We start from the raw sequence: 20,886 nt of genomic DNA, 5'->3' as shown, positions 1-20,886 counted from the left end.
TACTTTCATTACCAAAGCTAACACCTTGCATACATATGCTGTCAGGAATCAAACGGTTATTTCCAACCCTGTCAGCAAGTATTTGATACCTGAAAGGCAGGGGGGAAAATATGGTATTTGAGTTTTTCCATTTAGAGGGAGGGAAGGAAAGTATTCTCAACTGAGAGTTTATATGTTTATTATAACCACACTTGGAAGGTTCAAAACCTATCTATTTTCATTGAATCAAGATAACAGGGTAGCAGACTTAAAAGCCTCACCCCCAGTATGTCATAGACTTCATAAAACACACGTAATGCTTCAATTTTTAAAAAGAAATTGTTTGGAAGAACACTTCCATAAAGAAGCATGGCCATACTTAATTCAGTTGAATTCTGTGTCTCATCTTAAATCCTTACAAAATTAGAACTACAGGAATCTGCAATTACATCAGAATAAAAAAGGTTGTATTCCAAAGGTTGCAAGGCATTACCACGTAACTGAAAAACCACAAGTGGAACTTACTTTCAGTTCAACACCAGAATTGTTTGATTCAAGTAATAGCATATGTTAAAATACAGGCAGCTTATAATAAATTGTACTTCTGATGAAGTAGCAACTACTATTTCTATTGGCATCCTGTAACAACTGATATTTGACTCCATACAATCCATTACTTTAATCATTACATGGTAATAAAGCCTTTCTATAAAACTTTCAGATGATAAATAAGAAATTGTTATTTATCATTAACAGATACTATGTAGCAAGACAACTTTAAGGAAGATGTATGCATCACAGTACAGCTAAATGGAAGGTCCTACCTAGACTCAGGATGTTATTCATCCTTAAGGGGGAACTGGGAAACAGTAACAGACGAGTGCAGTGATGCTTTTATACAACACATGTACACATGGCTCTGGATTCAGTTCTGAGTCAGGCATCTAAAAATGGATTACAACAGCAATGGGCATTATAATAGCAAAATCTTTTGGGAGAAATTTATCCCAACATCTCTTCGGCATTTTGAAATTGACAACATATTTCTGAGTGAGTTCTAGTTAAGCCTTGTATTTTTAGGTGAAGCTATAGTAATTACTGGGCTATATTTTATGGCTTCTGTTATGCTGAAGGACACATCTAGATTGAAGACAGAAAGGGCCAATATAAATACTGTCATTTACAAGCAGGTCACTGGATGGGCAGCAAAAAAATCCTGGGCTTGCTTCCAATCCTTTTTTGTCAGTTTTCCTGTGTGTAAAGGGGGATGACTATCTGCTGTTACACGAGAAGCATTTTTATACCTAAAGATGTAAATAAACATCATTTACTAATAGACTGGTTCAAATAGCTACAAGGCTTCTGAAATATTGAATTACTATAATATTTGTCTTCCCCCAAAAGTTCTCATCTGCATTGTACACAATTTGCTATTTAAATAATGCAAAACTATGTACCAGCAGAAGGACATTCACACTTCAAAGAGCATGACTCCATACCCCACAAATACCACTTACATTATACCAATGACTCTTAAATAATATTGCAATAACCTCACTTTGTTAATTGAGACACTTAAACCCAAGATAAACAGGAGCCTTGCCAGCTTTTTAAAAAACACGTTGTATCGCATCATTAGTACGGTAATAACTCAGCTTCATGTTCTAAGGAAGGAAACAAACTATAATAGTGTTGATTTTCTCTGAACATGCAAATACATCAACAGAACACTTCAGGTAGTGCTCATACAATAGAAATACGTGTTCCACTACAAAGAATACCTTTAATTCATTTGAAGTCACTCCTTTTAATTTTGATCTGTGCTCACATCATGTAACATACATATTTGTACTATTACCTAAATATGTCATATATAAATATCTAAGACTACACTGCAAGTAATCCTAAAGAGAAATCAAGCAGGGCAGTACTATAGTTTTCTTATGAATGAGCCTAGATTGTGTGTGTCACCAGAGAAGAAGTCTCAGTCCTGCACTAAGCAGCATAAACTGGTTTGTGTCCGTCTTTTTCAAGCTGATGGCCCTTTGTAACAGTAGACGGCACCCGTTCTACACTTCATTTGTGTGCACGTTCCCAGCACTGTAACAACAGTTGCTCCACAGCTTTCTTACCACCACTCCCCTCCAAAATGCACCACCTGTCTCACTCACCTGTATTACATGCATTTTGTGATCACACAGGAATGCTTTGCATAAAGGGTACGTACATTTATGTTTCCCCCTTTGATACTTTGCAACAGTTGTATAGATACGTTACTTATTGCAGCTACTGCAGTGGGCAGGACTTGGCTTATGTCATAGCTTTAAATCACTCCATCACTTGCCATTTCTCTTTGCACAACTTTCTACCCTTTTATTTACGGCAGGTAAATGGAATCAAATGTATTTACCAGCTACTCAACCTATTAACGGTTTTAGAGACTGGGACCTTGCAGTATTAATCAGCTATTTGTTATTGACTCTCAGACCACTCTAGTCTTTGATCTTTGCTCAATGTGTGAAGTCTCATTCCCATTGCACAGATAGTTTCCAAGGCCCCTATATCATAAGGTCAGTGATGCATACAAGGCTTTATAAGCAAAAAAGAATTTTTAGATACCTGAGAACAATTGTTTTATTTGCAATCTATTTAAAAAGACAAAGCTGTTCCTGTTTGAGTCACTGTGGAAGTGACCAAATCAAACTGCCAATCCCTTACTGGCAGCAGGAAGGACAACACAACAAGAATGCACAGGCTTGCTTTAACTCCCATGAGCATTCCTTTAGTCCTTATCAAAGTAAAAACTAATGCAGACTGCCCACTAAAGCCATCAATTTTCAAGAGTTTCCTCTGCCTTAAAACTTATTTTACAAGCAGCGTTTTAGTCTAACATTCTGTGACAGAAGATCTTATAAAGGAGTGTAACATGAGAGTTCATTTGGCCTTACATCTCTGGTAATAGGCACTGTATGAAATATGAACTTTCTTATCTGTGCTATCTTATCTTTTGCTTGAAATATGGCTAATTACTGTCATTTGTTAAAGATGAGACAGTTGAGTACCCTTCCTTGTGTCACATTGACTTTAACTTGCTTATGATCGCGTGAAATTAGTGACAGTGAATTTCTGAATATAAATTTTAGAAGATTCACTATGTACCTCATAATTGTTAATACTCTGCCTTCTCTGAAACTTCCAACTGAGGAAAAGGTTACCAATACTAATGCTTAATAAATCTGTTATCACATTCATTGAAGATTAAAATACCCAAAGTAGATCAGTGGTCTATATTAGTAAGATCCAATCACATACAGAGGACAGTTTCTCAATTTGCAGGTTGAGTAATTAATTACTTTTGCTTTAAGTATTTGTACTTAACACTAAAGAGTCACTTTCCAAAATAAACATTTCTCCATTTTCCAAATGTTTGATATCATGTGATCAAGAGTTTGCTCCCAAGATACAGATACAATAATCACACAAGTAATTCTGTTTGTAAATTATATCAAAGTGCAACTGAGTATAAAATTGATCCTGCTAAATTTTATGAACATACTTAAAAGGAAGTAGGCAGGCGCAGTTAAGTCAGACGGACTACTTTTAGAAGGACTGCACGTGAATCTGTTTGAAAGATTAGGACATGCATTACACTATTCACAGCTGCAAGTTAATATATAGCAATGATTGACATACAATTTATCTGTAAGATGAGTTGAAAAAGACGTGATGCTAGTTACATGTGAACAAACACAAAGTGATTGCTAAAACTAATCAGAAGACAGAGTAGAAGGATGCTACTAAACATGGGTGCAGACTCCATGACCACATCTTTTGTGAAAGCAATTAGAACATCCTTTTAACACAATGACTCTTTTGTTCATAGAGCTTAGTGATCCAACATGCTTAGGAGAAAGGTATTTGGGATGACTCACACCACAATACCCAAAAGTACGAAATGCCACAATCTGTGCGTGACAACTGGAGCCAGTAATAATATACAGTTTATACTATTTGGATGTTTGTCTGTATCAATTATATTTGTTAAGAGACCCGTTGACCTTAAATATGCAGTCTAGACACTTAAAGGACTAAAAGATGTCAATAAACCACTGACAGAAGATGATACCTTTATGATGTGGCAGAGATGAGCACACCTATTCCAAAAAGCAGGTACTGCCTATTAAAGTGAAACTTTAAAGTGATTAAGATGAGTGGCCAGCCTATTTCCTGAAAATCGAAATAAAACAAAACACCACAGTGGGGAGAAAAGTTACATCTACCTGGAAAGCATCAGAGGAGACACTAGCAAAAGAGTCCTAACACACATGAAAGAGAGATGACTTTTAATAGTGGGCTCTCTTAAAGAAAGTGCTGTTGGCACACACAAATAAGAAAAACTATGATTGACATATTACCAAGAAAAAGAAGAAAGAAGGTAAAACCTAGCAGACAAAATCAGACATGAAAAGAAAAATATTTTCCTCATTTACTCTTAGTAATAGGTACTTGAAATCTATTTTTCTTTTGTTTCCTCTTTGAAGAACTAAAACAGAATTGCCAATTTGTACAGCAAGCAGCTTTAGTACAATTCACTTTAACTTTACTGATCTCTGGCCAGACCACTCTGTGCTTAAGAAGAAAAAAGGGGATTTTTATTTCCACAGCTCACCGAGTTTCCAGGGCTGCTTTCCATGGGCAACCATTGCTCTCCACACAAAGTTCTTCAGAATCTCTCAGCACAACTCCACAGCTTTTTTTAGAAGAGCCTGCAAATTTGTTATTTATTTGCACCTTCTACAGCTGTTGTTTCTAATTGGCTAATTGGTCAAAGCTGAGGATAAGTAAAAGCCTGGGAGTGGGATCTTCATTAACCCTTTCAGGTTTGTTATCCTGAGAACTCATTTTACCACAAAGCCTCTTAAAAAAAAAAGCCTCAAAAAATGAACTCATCTCACCATACATGAGCTGCAAACTCATAACTGTATTTTGTAACTGCACATGCACTGCCAAAATTTAAACACAATCTTAAAAAAAATACTGTGCATAGCATACAAAAGTACTCATTGCACCTACTAAAATGGAGAATTTGGGAAAAAATACGGAATTTACAGGATGGCTCAGGAAGAAAAAACTCAAAAATTATGTCTCACCAAGAAATAGAAGCAGAAAAGCAGACACTGACCACTCTTAAATGCTTCTACTGAAGGAAGTGCCTTCACTGCACTTTTTTGATTAAATTAATGTCACAGCTGCTCTAGTTTATGTGAGAACTTCATATCCAATATTCTATGCACACAGAAAAAGCCTGAAATCCTGAGCAACACAGACTTTGGTTTTTGCTAATGATTTTCATCTGGTTGAGTTAGTAGGGAGTACACATACTACCCATAGTAAAGAAATAATGAGCTGGGGACCACTTAAGCAAATGTAAACAAGTCCACAGGACCAGATAGGATACTGAGGGAACTGACCAATGCCATTGAGAAAAAGCTATCAACTTCGGTCATGGTGATCAGAGGAGGTTCCTGATCTCTGTAAAAAGGCAAATGTTACAGACATCTTTAAGAAGGGGAAGAAGGAAGACCTGGGGATATTCAGCCTGGCCAGCCTGCTTCCCTGGGAAAACTATAAAGGAAATCCTCCTAGAAGCCCTGTCCTGGCTTATGAAGGATAAGAATTTTGTTAGGAACAGCCAGCATGGATTTATGAAAGGCAAAGCTTGCCACATCAACCTGGTTACTTTTAGTAATGGCATGACTGGCTCAGTGGAATACAGCAGTGGGTGGCATTAATCTCAACTTTAGCAAGACTGTTGTCAAAACAGTGAGATACAGGTGGCCTGGAAGTTAAGAGGAAAGCCTGACAGCACAGGATTTGTTCAGTCTTAAGAGCAGATGGCGAAGGTGGGATCTTATTGCTGACTCCAATTATACAATGCTTTTCTCACAGGGGTAAGAAAACGAGCAGCAGAAAGAAGCTGCAAGAAAGCAGATTCTGATGAGATAGTAAGAAAAGGCTTTTCACAATGAGGGCAGTCAAACATTTGAACAGGGGCCAGTGAGTTTGTGGAATCCTCTTCCTTAGAAATATTCAAACAGAATGGTGCTTGGAGAATATTTGCATACTGATTAAAAGCTGGTCAGAGTTAAAGCTGGGCAAGCAGAGGTGAGTAGGGAAAAGCATTCAGAAGACCCTACAGTTACACAGAAGATGTACCAAACAATGACCAATATAACCCATTGTACAGAAGAGCTTTTGAATTTCTTATTCAGGCCCAGAACTCATTAAGCAGCATTTTTCAGTAATGCTTTCTGCCTCTCTCTGTTAAAGTTGTTGCCCCACATTCTGGAAGATAATGAGTTGATCTATACTATTTTAACCTCTCACATCAACTACAGTTCTATGATACACTTGGACGTTTTAAGCCCTTTGAAAAACTATCTGAAACAGTAACAGAGTGCACCTCAGTAGCAAAGGCTGTTGCAGAGATTGCTGTAAAAATGTCAGACCACCCTTTGCTTTCTGTGCTGGGTTTCTAAAGAATATAAATTCCAGGTTTCAGACCTTATCCTCAAAATACTCATTGGCTAAGACTGTACATCTAAAACACTGCATAAAGGTCTGTAATTAAACTTTTTCCTTTTCTCATCTTGCACAACGAACTTTTTGGAACAAGACCAATTCTAAGTATCGCAGGAAACATAAGTTCCTTAGGATTATGTCAAAAATGTTACTGAAATATTACTTGGTCTTCAGACTTTCACAAACCTCCTTATCATTTACCCCAAATTCTAGACAAGTTTCTCTGACTCTGCCCACTCTCACATAAATGCAAGGCAAAACAAATACATCAAACGAAAGAAAGCCTGACATCACCCACTCCTGCACTAAATGCACTGGTATTATGCCATTTCCTCTTGTGAATATCAATGGCCATATGAAGTGCATATGCAAATTCTAGCACTATGTCTAAGAGGTTTTGCAAAATACGGTTTGGGTTGCATGCAAATTTTATCAACATGTTTCTCAGTGCAGAGTTCACATTAGGGGAGATACAGGAGCAGTTTTGTGCCATTTTCTGGATGTGTATTTTGTGCATTTTCTGGATATTTAACTGTTGCTCCTAATGCTTCTTCCTGTATGGCCTCACATTACTTATTGCTTTTCTTCGGGGCCCTATATTGTTCGTGCACCCCTTCCAGGTCTCCTCTTGCTTCCTTTTCACCTTGATCTGTTACATCTTCATATAATTTAAAGAAAGTCACTAATAAGACAGACATCTAGGTTAGAGAAGATTATTTAAAATCTTCTTTAGCTATTTATTTTGCAAAATAGTGGCAAACTGTTTATAAACTGTTGCTAGATCATAACAACACTGCACTTTGCACTCTCTTCAATGGATATGGTCCATGAAAGTTTCCTACTAGAACAGAAAGAGATGCTGTAACTATTTTGGTGAAAAAGAAAATTAAATATTCAGATAGTAGTACTACTTCTACCACTTAATTGCACTGGGAAATGAGAAAAATAAAACTTGTTTTCAACTTAAAAGAATATATACTCCTGCAATTACTCTGCATTTAAGCATACACACAAATTCACTATTCCTCAATAAATCCATTAGAATAGGTGTACTATTTCAGTAGCCTAGTTTGTATCTGCTCGAGCAGATACAAACTGTGCTGGATTTGAATCTGGTGCATCTCTACCTTTCCTGAGTTCAGCAAGTGAGTGATGGGAGAATGTCATTCAAATAACATTCATGATTAAGCCCTGAAGGTACATAGAAGCAAACGACAGTAAGTTTTGCAGATCTTTTTAATGCATATTCAATTTATGATGTTTGGCTGGTGCTGTTTATATAATGGCAATATATTTTATTTCTTTTAATATTCTTCACGCAAAAAATTGAAATATGTACTTTACGGCATCCATGTACCCAGAGGAAAATGATCTCACCGGATCTCATTGCCAAAGTCATGTCAGTGCCTCTTGGTATATTTAGTGGTGATCTTAGAGTGTCCTACACTTGTGTGTTTTGTGCTGCAAAACACAAATTATGTTTGTGAGTCACTGGATAATGCCTTCCTTGTCTGCACATAAACTGATATTAAAGTGTGTTCAGAAGGGTACATTTGATTCCTCCTGATCCTTACCATTTGAAAAAACTTCTCAGCATAAAATAGATTGCTTGTCTACTTTTCCAAAAACCCAGTGGCTTTTCCTTTAACAACCATTAAGTTTCTTGTAGAACAGAATAACTTTATTAACTGCAGCTGGTTCAATATTGATACATCTTTTTCAAAGGCCTAAACAGTTGAGACAAGAAGCTGACAGCAAGTGTCTTCAAACTTTTCAGGTTCTTACTGAAAGCTGGATAATACAGATAAGAAAAAGGTCATCTTGCCAAGGATATAATGTAAGGAATAGCAAGATTCTACCCTAAAACATAATTCCAATGACCTAAATATATACCAAAGATTAAAAAAGGAAAATTGTATTTCATTCATATCTGTTAAAAAAACTTTACTACTTCACACTAATGAACAATAACATTTTACAGTCTTTGTTATAGGAAGCTCTAATAGATTCGTAAAGTACACTACATTTTTAACTGGAAGTGATCACATATCACAAATATTGCTTACTTTTAAAAGGAATTCCTTTGTGAAGATGGGTCTGATAAAATCTTACTGATGTTCCCAACTTCACTGCAGTCTAACTGCCTTTGTAACTTCTGCTTTACTGCAGCTTCTACTTTACTGCAGTATACCATTCATAATCTTTTGATTTCCAAAAGACAATGTACGAGGACAAGGCTCCTTCAGGACTGTTAAAAGAATCATACTATTGGGCCCTAAATCCTGATGGAGCCCCCTCATTTTGAAGTTCTAATATTACAGTATTTTCTGTGATAAGAATATTCTTGAGATTATGACTGAAACTAACACTTAAAGCTTTTTGTTTCTACCTCTGCTTTGCCAGTGAATGGAATCCATCCTTTATAACTTACATACCCAGCCTCCTCATAGCCTCTTTGAAATTTTGGGTTCCTCACACCAAAGAAGTAATCTAATCTACCTGCAATTACTACCATAGCTTTCCAAACAATCTGTGAAAAAGTAAACTGTGAAAAATAGGCCTCCTCCTCTTCCACTGAGAACACAGGGAACAAGAAGGAATGCTATGCAGCACACTTATATTAAACTCCCCCAGCTCTGATAATGGGTACATAATGAGAGTGGGACCCACATGTGCCTTTGGTACAGTAGAGTAGACATCAGAATGGTGATCTTGATCCAGGTAAGGAGAAAGCCATGCTTCAGGCTCTGCTTAGTCCAGACGGCTCATCATCTCCCTAAACAGGAACGTGCTCCATCCGTCTTCTAATTGAGCCACAATGCAACCAGAAATTCAAGAGCCATGGTACCCGAAGCACAGCAGGCAGAACAAAAGTTAGACAATGAGATGGAAAGAGCACATTCTGGAGCTTTGGATCCTACCCATAAGGAACATTTCACATCTGCCCCTTTCCAGAGAAGCGCCCAGGTCACATGAGCAGTCAGATTCCCTCTATTCTGTTCTCCTTTCACCACCCGATTAATCCCACAGGATACCTGGGGTTACTTGGGTATAGTCCCCCGCAGGCTTAGGGTTTTCTTACCTCATGGATAAACGCTATTTTCATTATATTTTTGTGCAAGATTTTGCCATCATTGAAATTAAGTTGTTGTCCTGACCAGACATAATATTTCAGCCTTTTCTGCGGACTCAAGCAAAATTTAATTAATAGCTCTCTGAAAGCTGAGTCTGTAGACCAAGTAGGAAAGTGCCTGTTGAGTTGAACAGTCTTGGAAAACAAGCACATTGGATGTCTCTCTGGAGTTTAGGTGAGGTTTAAGCACCTGCTGACCAGGGCAGGTGCATTGCCTTCTATACAATGAATTAATGAGTATGAATTCAGACTCAATTTAGTTTGTCAGAAGTTATGGAACAAGAAAACTTCAGTGAAAACTGACATAACCTGTTAGATTGTCCAACATTACATGCAGGCCATCAAGTTCTATGAAGCAAAGAAAGAAGCATCCTGTCTTCTCTCGTTTCAAATATGTATTGTTGTTGGCAGGAAGAACTGAAGCTCAAGTACGGAGCTAGGGAATGGCACACAGGTAGAGCCTCTAAAGCAAAGCCAAGGACTACAGGTTGCCAAATATCTAACAACGCTATACAGTAGCCAATTCCACCTAGAAACATGGGAAATAGCTGATGAAATACTATAGTTTCTGTATCTATTTTTTTTTTCTTATTCTCCTTTCCTTTTAAAGAGAGAAATGTCCTACTTTAAAGATGAGAAGTAACTTTTGAGCTAAACCCAAAAGAAATACTAAGAAAATATATACACAACGAGAAAGAGCAGCCTGTTAGAAAATGGCATGTGCAAATCAGGTGCACAGAAAAGCCCAGTCAATCAAACTGAAGAAAAACTCACTCTATGTGCTTTTTAGTTATGTTCAGTTTAAACAATTCTGGAAAGAAGCTCATTATCATGGATTTGCTATCCAAAGGAAAGATTCCCATAAGCAAGCATTGTTCAAAGACAAAATTAGAGGTACATACTATATGTTTTGCATTCACTAAATTTTGTATCTATCTACTTTATGAAATAGGATGTTGGAAAAATTGTATTTATTAATTTTCATGAAGATAAGACATGTACAGTGTCTTTCAGACACAACTAAACACTTCTGCTTGAAAACAATCAGAATATTTATTTTGATACTTTCAATTTGCAACTATGTGCAACACAATAATTTAACAATTTCTATTCACAGCATGCCAATACCACAGAAACACCTACATTTAGCTAGTCAGCCAAAATTCCTGCTAATTGTTCCAATTGAGCATTAAATTTGTTGGCAATTTTGTTCAACACAAATCATATATTTATATCCACACAATTTCTATAGTCATCTGATTATGCAGCACATGTGCCAAATAAATTTTGTGAAGTGGAAAGACACATTTTTGTCAAAAGAACTTAACAAAATCAGGTTTTCAGAACTAATTGTGAATACACAGATCTTAGAGCTCATAAGCTAATAAGCAAAGGCTTTACACGCTTATTAGTATGAAATACTAGGACATCAAGCTGCATGTAGAAAAATCTCCTATACATCGTGCGTAAGGCATTCTTACAATGTTTGTTTGCTCATGAAGGTAAATTGACTCAACAGAAATAAGCAAGCAAACAAGAGAATATGGGGAATAAAAATGTGTCTTCTGTAAATTTAGAGACTGGCACTTTCCAGAACCAATCTAGAATATTTTTCAAAATTTTCTTGAATTTAAGGACTATGTCAAAACATCAAAAAGTTTTGAGGTGTTAGAATACATTTTAGCAATAAACATACACAAAAATATTTGGTCTAAATGAAAAAATGGTGTGGCTATTCCCAGGCATCACTTCTAAGACTATTTTAGATCTTCCATATGCCAAAGTAGAAGACTATTACTTATAAATCTTAAAACATTGTTCACTCGATTCTGTGCAAGAAATTGAACATTGAATACACTTTACATTGAATAGAGTTAGTATACATAACACACACAAAAAATCATAGCTGTGACCAGTCTGCATGAGCAACTAGACTAAGTATTTGTTCAGAATCACAGGCTCAGAACATTCACAGATTGCTAGACATAAATCTAGAGAGAAGCAACAAAAATCTTATGCAAATATAAAGACATTTAATTGGGTAGAGCTACACTGTTGCACAGGACCACTGAAAGAGGAATTAAATAGTGTGAAATCTAAAATTCTTACTGAATGAAAAACAGTTCATTATATGAGGGATAAGTTACTGAAGGGACCAAACAAGGCTGCTTTCAGATAAATGCTTTTCTTTAATGGAAGAACTACCAAATGCAAATTTTCTGTATGAAATAACATCCCTCACACATGATATCACAAAAGGATACCCAAGGTGAATAGATCATTTGCAAAGAAGAAGGTAGGATTTAAAATACAGTGGCTCAATAGTTTAGGAGAAAGTTTTCCAGATGAATGGGACTGAAGGAATGGGCAAAGAATGGAGTGAGCCATCAAGGTCAAAGTGTAGCAAAAATATTGGAGTTCTTGAGGCACCGGACTGCAATGATGTTTGAGTAATACAGAAAAATCGAAAATCTGATCCAATACAGATTCTTCTCTTCAGTGTCAGGTGTATCATCAGACTACATTTCTCTGAGATCTAGTAGGGTAGGATGCATGGATTTCAAAAGGCTATAAAAATGGTAATGCACTGGTTAAGATAAAAATAGTTGCACCCATGAATACAGACTTCAAGGAGAATATTGAAGCTATTCTGGAATGGATTGTAGATCCTATTAGGCAGACCTAAAGTCACAGAGATACTGGGGGTCAGAGATGACTTAGCAGTTTCTGAACTTGGAAGAAAACTGAGGATGTGAATCAATGAAAACAGCAAAAGTGAAAAGAAGGGTCAGAAATATTCAGTAACAGAAAACTAATGGTGCAGTGAAGGTAATTAAGATGTTCACACAACAGAAATGAAAAATTTTCAGAGAATATGCAGAAGGGAGAGCTAGGTGGCAATCAGAATAATAATAAAGACAGCTGAAAGGAGAGAAGCGAATGGAGCCATAGGTACATGGTACCTGAGAAATGTTTGTTAACCTGTTCTAAAGAGCTTCCAATAAAAGAAATTCCATCACCTCCCCAGGCAATTGCTTTCAGTGATTCAGTTTTATTATGGGAAGAGTTTCCTGATATCCAGCCTAAATCTCCTCTACTACAATTTAAGTCCATTACACCTTTGCTGCCTACAGTGCACACAAAGAAAAGATTGTTGCCCTCCTGATTGCTACTAATCTTTTGCATATTTGAAGGTTATTATTTTGACTCCTTGCAATAGTCTGCTCCAATTTCCTTGACTTTTCCTTGTAGTTACATTTTCTAAGTCTGATTGCTCACATTGTTCTCATCTAGATTCTTTCTCTTCTGGTCCTCCTTGAGCTGCAGTGCCACAGACCAGACAGTTCTTTGTGAAGACCTTCCCAATGCCAAGCAGAGTTTGGCTTACAGACGTAACATATGGACAATACTGCTAATCCAAACTTGGAATTAGCAAGGGGTAAAAAACCTCAGCTTTGCTAGGACAGAAAAATATTAGTTAGGAAAGTTACAAACTCAGTGTTGAAAGTTCTAAAAACAGCAACTCCTCACATGTATATCCAAAGCTTTCTAAGGGACAGGTTACAAAAAATGGTGCAGTCTTTGTTTCTGAATGACATTGAAAAGCATGAATGGGGCAGGTTTCTCTAAATTATGTTTCTGGTCCCTTGAGTTCAGCTACAGCTTTTGCAGTCCCTGGAATCATTCAGAACACCCTGCAACTTGTTCTATGTGACTATGACTGAACACGTTCACAGGTTTATACTACACTTGGCATTACACCTTCCTCAGCCCTAACCATGACAAAGATAGAAACATGGATTAGCCAGTGAAATAATCCTTCCCCATTCAGGAGAATGTCTGGCTTTCCCACAAGTCACGTGGGATAATGTCTAGTTACCCCAGCATAACAATAAATAATCAGATTTGACTACATCTTCAACAAAAATTATAATAAGTTATTAATATTGGACACAAATAACTTTTCTGAAGTTCCCAGAGTTCAGTTCCCCAATAAGCCTGTGTGAGCATCACCTGCAACTTTGTAAATTATATAGCATTACTTTTTAAGTAAGCAAGAAGTGCAAGTATACTGGTGTTCGATAGATCCTGTTGCCAAATATGTATTGCCTTTATGGTCACCGAAAGCCAGATAGGTCCAGTTTCGTCATTCTCCTCAATAAATTATTACTTTCTTAAAAGGGGACTGAATTTATCCTCTGACATTGAGACCAAAATTAGAAAACGAGAATATCAAAGGGCAATGTGATGACCTGTAACAAAGAGTTGGGGAGAGCCTGTTCCTTGGTATTAGACATTATGTCATCAAAATAATGCAGGTGTAATGCTGATGAAGCACACAACTAGTTTCCTTTTGTACAAAATAATGAAGTATGCTTAGGCTGCAGTTTCAAGAAATACTCACTGCATTATTCAAATTAAACAAAAAATGAATACAACTTAACAGACTTTATTTGTAAAGTAAGCTAAAAGATCCTGAAATCTTATTGGCAGGAGAAACCAGCAACACAGCTGATTGGTATAAACACAAACATCTGGTACAGGATTTTAAATTGTTTTAATAGGTCACTCTCATTTCCAATAGCCATTCTCGGTATAACAATAGCTACTGGTGTCAGTTCATACCTTCCAATTCCTTTAATCAAATAAATGAGAAATGATGGCCTTATCTTTACTTCATAATTATCAGAAGTGCCTGAAAATCAAAACTTATTTAAGGTACCCTAAATATTACTGCTTGCTAGAGAAACAAAGTTAGATTTCATTTTCAGTTCAAGAATCTTGAGATCATCTTACCTTGTCGGAAGTAGAGAACAATCTAGTATCTGTGACAATTCTAAAGGAAACACAGTAACTTGATGGAAAAATGATTGAAAGACTTACTGCATGTTTTTCTGCAGAAATAATTATTAAAGCACATCGATTTGAAAAAAAAAAAAAACAACAAACTTAACAACCCACACCCAAGTTATACTGTAAAGATATCATAAGATGAAATCTGCACTTGGTTTTTATGCAGGCAATAACACATCTGCCTCTACTCCAGCAGATGTAACCCAGTAGACGCTGCTGTCCAGAGATGTAGCATAACCACACATTAGAGTTTACAGTAGTGCCCACTTTATCTCACAGGCCTAACGAAAAAATCTGTCCATGTTTCACAAAAACTCATGGGCTCTGAATGAGCTGAAAAATACCCAGAAGTTAGACAAAGCAGGACAGAAAAAACATTTTCATTATTTTTCACTCAACATATAGATTAACTAAAATGACTGTCAGCAGTGCAGTGGAAGTGAATTTTCAAGAGTGATTTATATTGTGTGGAAAAAAATTTGCCTAAAGGAGCCTTGGAATATGAAGATAGCCTAAATGATTTAGCTTTTGGGATATACTGAGCAGCAAAAAGCAACCAAGTCTGGAAATGGCTTAGATGTCTAGAAAAAAAATAAATTAAAGGAATAAAAAGCATTTTAACATTGAGGGCACTGAGTGATAAGAAGCATTGTTTCTGTTGATCTATGATCCTACTTTAGTTTTTTATGTTTCTGATATTGAAAAAATTATGGTGGTATCGCCAAATATCTCTCTTGTCAGGGTCATATAATCATAGAATCATAGAAGAGTTTGGCGTGGAAGGGACGCTCGAAGGTCATCTAGTCCAACCCCCTGCAACAAGCGGGGACATATTCAACTAAATCAGGTTGGTCCTTCTGGTATTTTCTTACTCTGCTCCTTAACAGCCTGTGCTATGTGAAACTGCTCGCGGGAGGACCAGCCTCTTCTCTGTACCCATCCTTGCCCATTCTGCTCTTGGGACGCAGAGGTTCTCTGCCTTCCCGACTTCCCTTCCTCTCCTCCACTGGAGGAACTTTCAGCTGCTCTTTTTTCTTCCCAAGACTGAGAAAGAAGAGTGAGGGGTGGATTCCTCATTCCTGAGTAGGGAAATGGCAACCATAAAGGAAGCAGAAGACGACGCAGATTAGGGCTGGCATGGGTTAAATAGGACAACTGTGTATCATGAATATCATGCCACAGCAGGAATAGGTTTTGCTTCACAAATTCAGATTTAGGATACTACCATGCTATCAATATCATTAGCAAGACAGTCACTGATGTGATACCAAGAGGGAAGGAGAGCAAGGGAAAAACTAAGTTTGATTTCTTCCGTGTTAAATTTAAGCTGACAATAAGGTACTTAGTAGTTGATATGAGGCCAACATGACAAAATGGATGACAAGATGAGACTTGTTAATGTCATGTTGTGAATCAGTTACATAGAAAGGCAGCCTGAAGAGGTAAAGATTGATGAACAATATGGTTTAAATTGGGAAGAGCAAAGGCTATTGCCAATGCTTGAAAACCCACTAAGACAGCAGGAAATAGGAGCAATATGATGCAGATTGAAGTTTTTTGAAGGAGTTAATATCAAGACAGAGTTATTTCGTTGGCAAAACATTAAGAAAGATAGACCTGCTGGTAATGACTCCAAAGCAGAAAAAGAGCCCAAAATAACAGAGATTCAACTCTCTGTTTTCAGGATTTTATTTTAATCTGTTGCAAATTACAGCTAACTAAAATAGACCCAAATATTATCAGTTGCATTATAAGTGTCTTAGCTAGGCTATCATTTCAAGTACTGTAAGCATACTCTTACCTTTTTTAGATATGTTCTCCAAACAATGGGCAAAAAATGCCTTACTACTGCAAACTAAAACTCCACAGTGAAACAGTTTCTCTGGATATTTACAAGTAAATGCAAATAATAAACCAAAAGCTAACCAAATGGCATACTGGAATTACCATGTAGATACTCATATGAATATTGACATGTATCAGCCTATCAGTATTAATGTAGAACACCAACTGTACAAAACCACCATCACGTAAGCCAAATTACATCAACAAACAGCAGTCTTACAGTTCAATGACACTACACTGTGCCCAAAGGACCCGTGGATCAATAGAATGTCATTGGAAGTGCCGGAGTTATTACAATGTCAATAGAAGTATGAGGTGAGGGGATGCAATGCACCACCATTGAAACTGGAACCCCTGGTATATCAGTGCAAGATCTCTGTAACGGTGGTGGAACATTCTGAAGAGAGTTACTGCCTGTTGCTCATTTTTACCAAAAGACCTCTAACTTTAAAAGATCGCAATGGGCATCAAATATCACAGAATTATTAAAATTATTTAACAATTCTAACTTACTACAACAAAATTAAGTTATAGCTATATCATACTATCCTATTGTTTAAGCATTGTATCCTGGAAGTGCATGTGTGATCCAAATTCCCTTCAACCTGAAAGAGAGCTGAGTATGAAGAAGAGAATGCCAACTAGAACTTTTAGTGTCCTTTTGCAAGTGGAGGAGAGACCTGGGATAGATGCTAATATAGCTCTTTCTTACAGAATGTACATCAAAGGACAATCAATACCCTCAATCACATTCATTTAATCCTCAGCACAATGCTTTGTTTTGATATAGATCAGTATATTGTAATTCCAAGGAAACTCTGAATGGACTTCATTCTGTGTATAACTATGTATTAATTAGGAAAAAAAACCCACTATGGATACTGAATACTAAACAATTACTAGAAAATGCTAGGCTAGGAAGAAAAAGCTAATAAAAACTGTAAAATAGAATTAAAATATTTTAGCATCTACTTATTTTAGTGCTAAATAAAAGATACGAGAAAAGAAAATGTGGCAGTTAACTTGTGATGTTTACTTCTAAAGTGTAATTAAATAATCAGTATGTACAGAATTAGAGGTTGGATGCCTGAGCTCCCACTCATTGCCTCCCTCTGAAAAGACAACAGAGAAATTGCTCCCAGATATCAGCATAGAAACAATGAAATCACATTCAAAGAAAGTTAACTTTTAACTACAGTGCACTGTGTCCTCAGCCTGAGGAGCTCAAGAGGTCTTCTGTTCCAAGATAAAAGGAGACAGAAAAATGGTGATATTGGTGAAAAATGTGGGGTTCTAGGATTTGATCAGAAAATAACAAAGCTTGAAATAGATATGGCATTTTTATGCATTATCTTTCCAAGTATTTAAATTACGTCAGCACGAACAGTTGTGATTGCTTCCTATACAGTAGCAGGACAGAGCGCTTCGATTTGCTAAGTACTCCAGAGCTGATTCTTTTTCTTTCTGCTATGAATCTGTTTTTCATATTGCTCACTTCTCCATGAACCTTAGAGATTTGATAGAGTGTATTTAATCTTCCTTTGAAAGAGGCTATTGAGAAAAGTAAGAGAAGCTTTGAATTTAAGAGGAATTGGCAGCAATGAAAAGAAAAGTACGATCTTGAAAGATTTCAGAGCTATCACACCTCATTCTCAGGTCCCACCATAAATAAGATAAAGTAATAACTGTAAACACAATATTGTAAATAAAAGTAAAGGAATAGAGGATTATGAGCTACCAAAAGCCCAACCTAGATTAGATATTCATTATTATCCACATATTGTAATTCGTCCTCTATTTTCAGGTGAAACTTCCAGAATCCATTTCATGCATTATTACACCGTTCCAATATCACATTGCCTTGCATATTATTATTTCTTTTCCAATGTACTGCAATTACAATAAAAGAATGCAGTAATGTATAATAGCCATTATCTACAAATGAAAATATGCAGTGTACTCTGTATTCTTTAAACCTGCACATATAAAACACAACACTGAAATACAACTCACAGCTGCCTTATTTATTTATTTGTTTGTTTGCTGTAATCTCTGTTAATTAAGACAGATGTTAACTAGGGGGCATTGTGTACTTGAAGGATTGAGCATGAGGTTTGCTCCCTCCTTAATGCCTGCATCTTACAATCCTTCAGCTCACATCCATCAGAAAAGGACCGCCAGGTGAGCTGACTGTCACTCCAGCCCAGGCTAATAGATTCTCCAGTGGCTTTTGTTACAGCTCATGTCATGCTATTAAAACTATGCACCTTGAAAATGGCATAACATATGTAGCTGAAACTTGTCAGCTCCAGGTAATCAGATGCTGTTTGGTTTCAGAAGCAGATGCAGATGAGACTAGCAATATAAATATGCAAATCACAATGGTCCCTTGTCAGCACCACTGTTCCTACCTCTAATGGCCTTCGTAGAAAGTCTGTTTGCTCAGCTCCTACTTCCAGTGCTACATCGACAGAAGCAAAGGGGCGGCTGGCCATCTGCTGTCGCTCCCGCATAAGTTGCTGATGAGGAAAAAATGATGTTTTAACAAAACATTAAAAAACGCACCAGATATTAGTCTGCCCTGCTATACCTCCCAATAAAACATAAGAATGCAAATAGCATGCAAATAGTCATACTAGTAATTTTAAAAAGGGAGAAAGTTATACTAAATTATCATCACCTATATTTACTCAAGAATGGAGCCTGAAGGGCTTATATTGTCCAGAAATGGTCTTTCAGCTTGAACTCTGATGAAATCTCCAAATGAAAGCTTCCCTAACTGACTGTTCACTCTAAATAACTTTGCTATTTGTGCAAGTTGCAAGCAAATATGCGAAATGGTTGGTAAAAAAGGTTGAATTCTAATTCCACAGATAATGCATGCATTAGAACACCTGCCAAGTTCAAGTCCACTTGGCCTTCAAATTTTCATACTTCACTGCTAAGCCAGATGGAGTTAATAGTGTCAGGACTCATAATTTTATGCAGTATCTTTTCTGCAGTTACTTATATATGAAGAATAATGTGTCAGAATTGGGAAGCCTGCATCAGTGTATTTGAATACGATCAGCTATGCTCACAGAGCTTGCATAACCCTTTCCAATCATACCGGCGTGCATAGGAGTCCCAAGCAAAACCACAAAGCTAACTCATATTTCTTCCTCAATCCGTAATTATAATGCTTATTAAACCATGATGAATAAAAATGATGACCAGCACTAGATATTGCAGATCTTACTTCACCGGTTCAGTGCAACTAATAAAAGCGTTATTAAATATTTAAAGTGAATGAGTCGTGCAATTAAAGTCGTGTGCTCCTTCAACTGGGCAGGATGTCACAGCATCTTGAAGAGACAAAATGCTCACAAAAACATTTTATTAGAAAAGATCTAAGTTTCATTTTCTTAGCATTTTTTCCCTATTATTTCTCTGAAAGCTTGAAACATTAGAAACTGGCATTTGAATGTAATTGACACTAGCACTGTGACGTACTGTTCATAAAAACCTTTGAAAGAATAAAAGGTATTTGCTGGTAGCTTACTAATAGACACTCTTGATTTAGGGTCTGTTACAAAGCAACAAACTTGTTTTGTAATACTTTTCATGCATTTTTTCTTGACTCGCACTTTAAGATAGTCTATAGAAATCTAAAGAAGCACTCATAATCTTAAAATTAAAATCATTACAGTAGTTTCCTAATGCATACCCACTACATCCCTAAGGCCTGTTTTTTATAAGCATGCAGCATATTTGTGACTAAGTGCCTGCACATATGGGCTCCCAGTATATCATACCAAGAGGATAATTGATATCTCTCTAGGTGAAATTGTATGTTTTATATACAGAATAAATAAAAGCCTAGTATGAATATCTAGATGGTTAAAAATGCATCTTTAACCCTTCATTTAAAAATGAAACTGATGCTCTCTGTATACTTACTTACTTACATCAGTACTGATTTGCATCAATACGATATATTCATAGATTTTACAGCCAGAAAGAAGTACTATGACCCTCCAGTCTCACCAACTTGACAAAGACCACAAAAATTTAAAGCATAAAATACTGAGTCACTACATGCTAGGATTATTATATCTAGCTCCTTTTCTTCCTAAATTAATAAAATTGAAAGAAAACAATGTTATTAGAGTGATCCTGCCATATGGAACTCATTAGAGTATTGTACGTCTACAGAGCTATTGGCAAATGCTTACTTTTTAATGGGAAACCAAACATTGTTTTAAACAAACAGAACTGCTTGGGGAAAGTACTTAAATGAGCAGAATAAGCTATGCTGCAAATGAACAAACCATTATTTAAAATATTTACTTAATGCAGACTATAAAGGAATGCGTATTCGATATGCTCTCTGTTTTTTAAGGCTAGCAGTTTTCTTCACCTCTGCTCCTGGTCAGGCACTCAGTAAAACCCTTCCATTCACAAGGCAGTCACTGCAATTTTGATACCCTGTCATTTCAGAAGACTACTATGAA

The 20,886-nt window shown here is 36.6% G+C and overlaps 1 protein-coding gene across 3 annotated transcripts in view; it reads right to left on the bottom strand.

Annotated features, from left to right (window-relative positions):
• The window catches only part of ATRNL1 (attractin like 1), a 488,525-nt gene that overhangs the window by 106,289 nt on the left and 361,350 nt on the right, over positions 1–20,886 (bottom strand). For all 3 annotated transcript variants that reach the window (XM_082052467.1, XM_082052468.1, XM_082052469.1), the window contains one exon: positions 18,805–18,912. In XM_082052467.1, coding sequence (XP_081908593.1) covers positions 18,805–18,912 — 108 coding nt within the window. The remainder of the gene's footprint in view (positions 1–18,804; positions 18,913–20,886) is intronic.

This window comes from Streptopelia decaocto (genome assembly GCF_964273445.1).
Source record: "Streptopelia decaocto genome assembly, chromosome: 5".
NCBI classification, from domain to species: domain Eukaryota; kingdom Metazoa; phylum Chordata; class Aves; order Columbiformes; family Columbidae; genus Streptopelia; species Streptopelia decaocto.
Note: the sequence above shows the minus strand (reverse complement) of the source record. Positions and strands in the feature narration are given on the sequence as shown.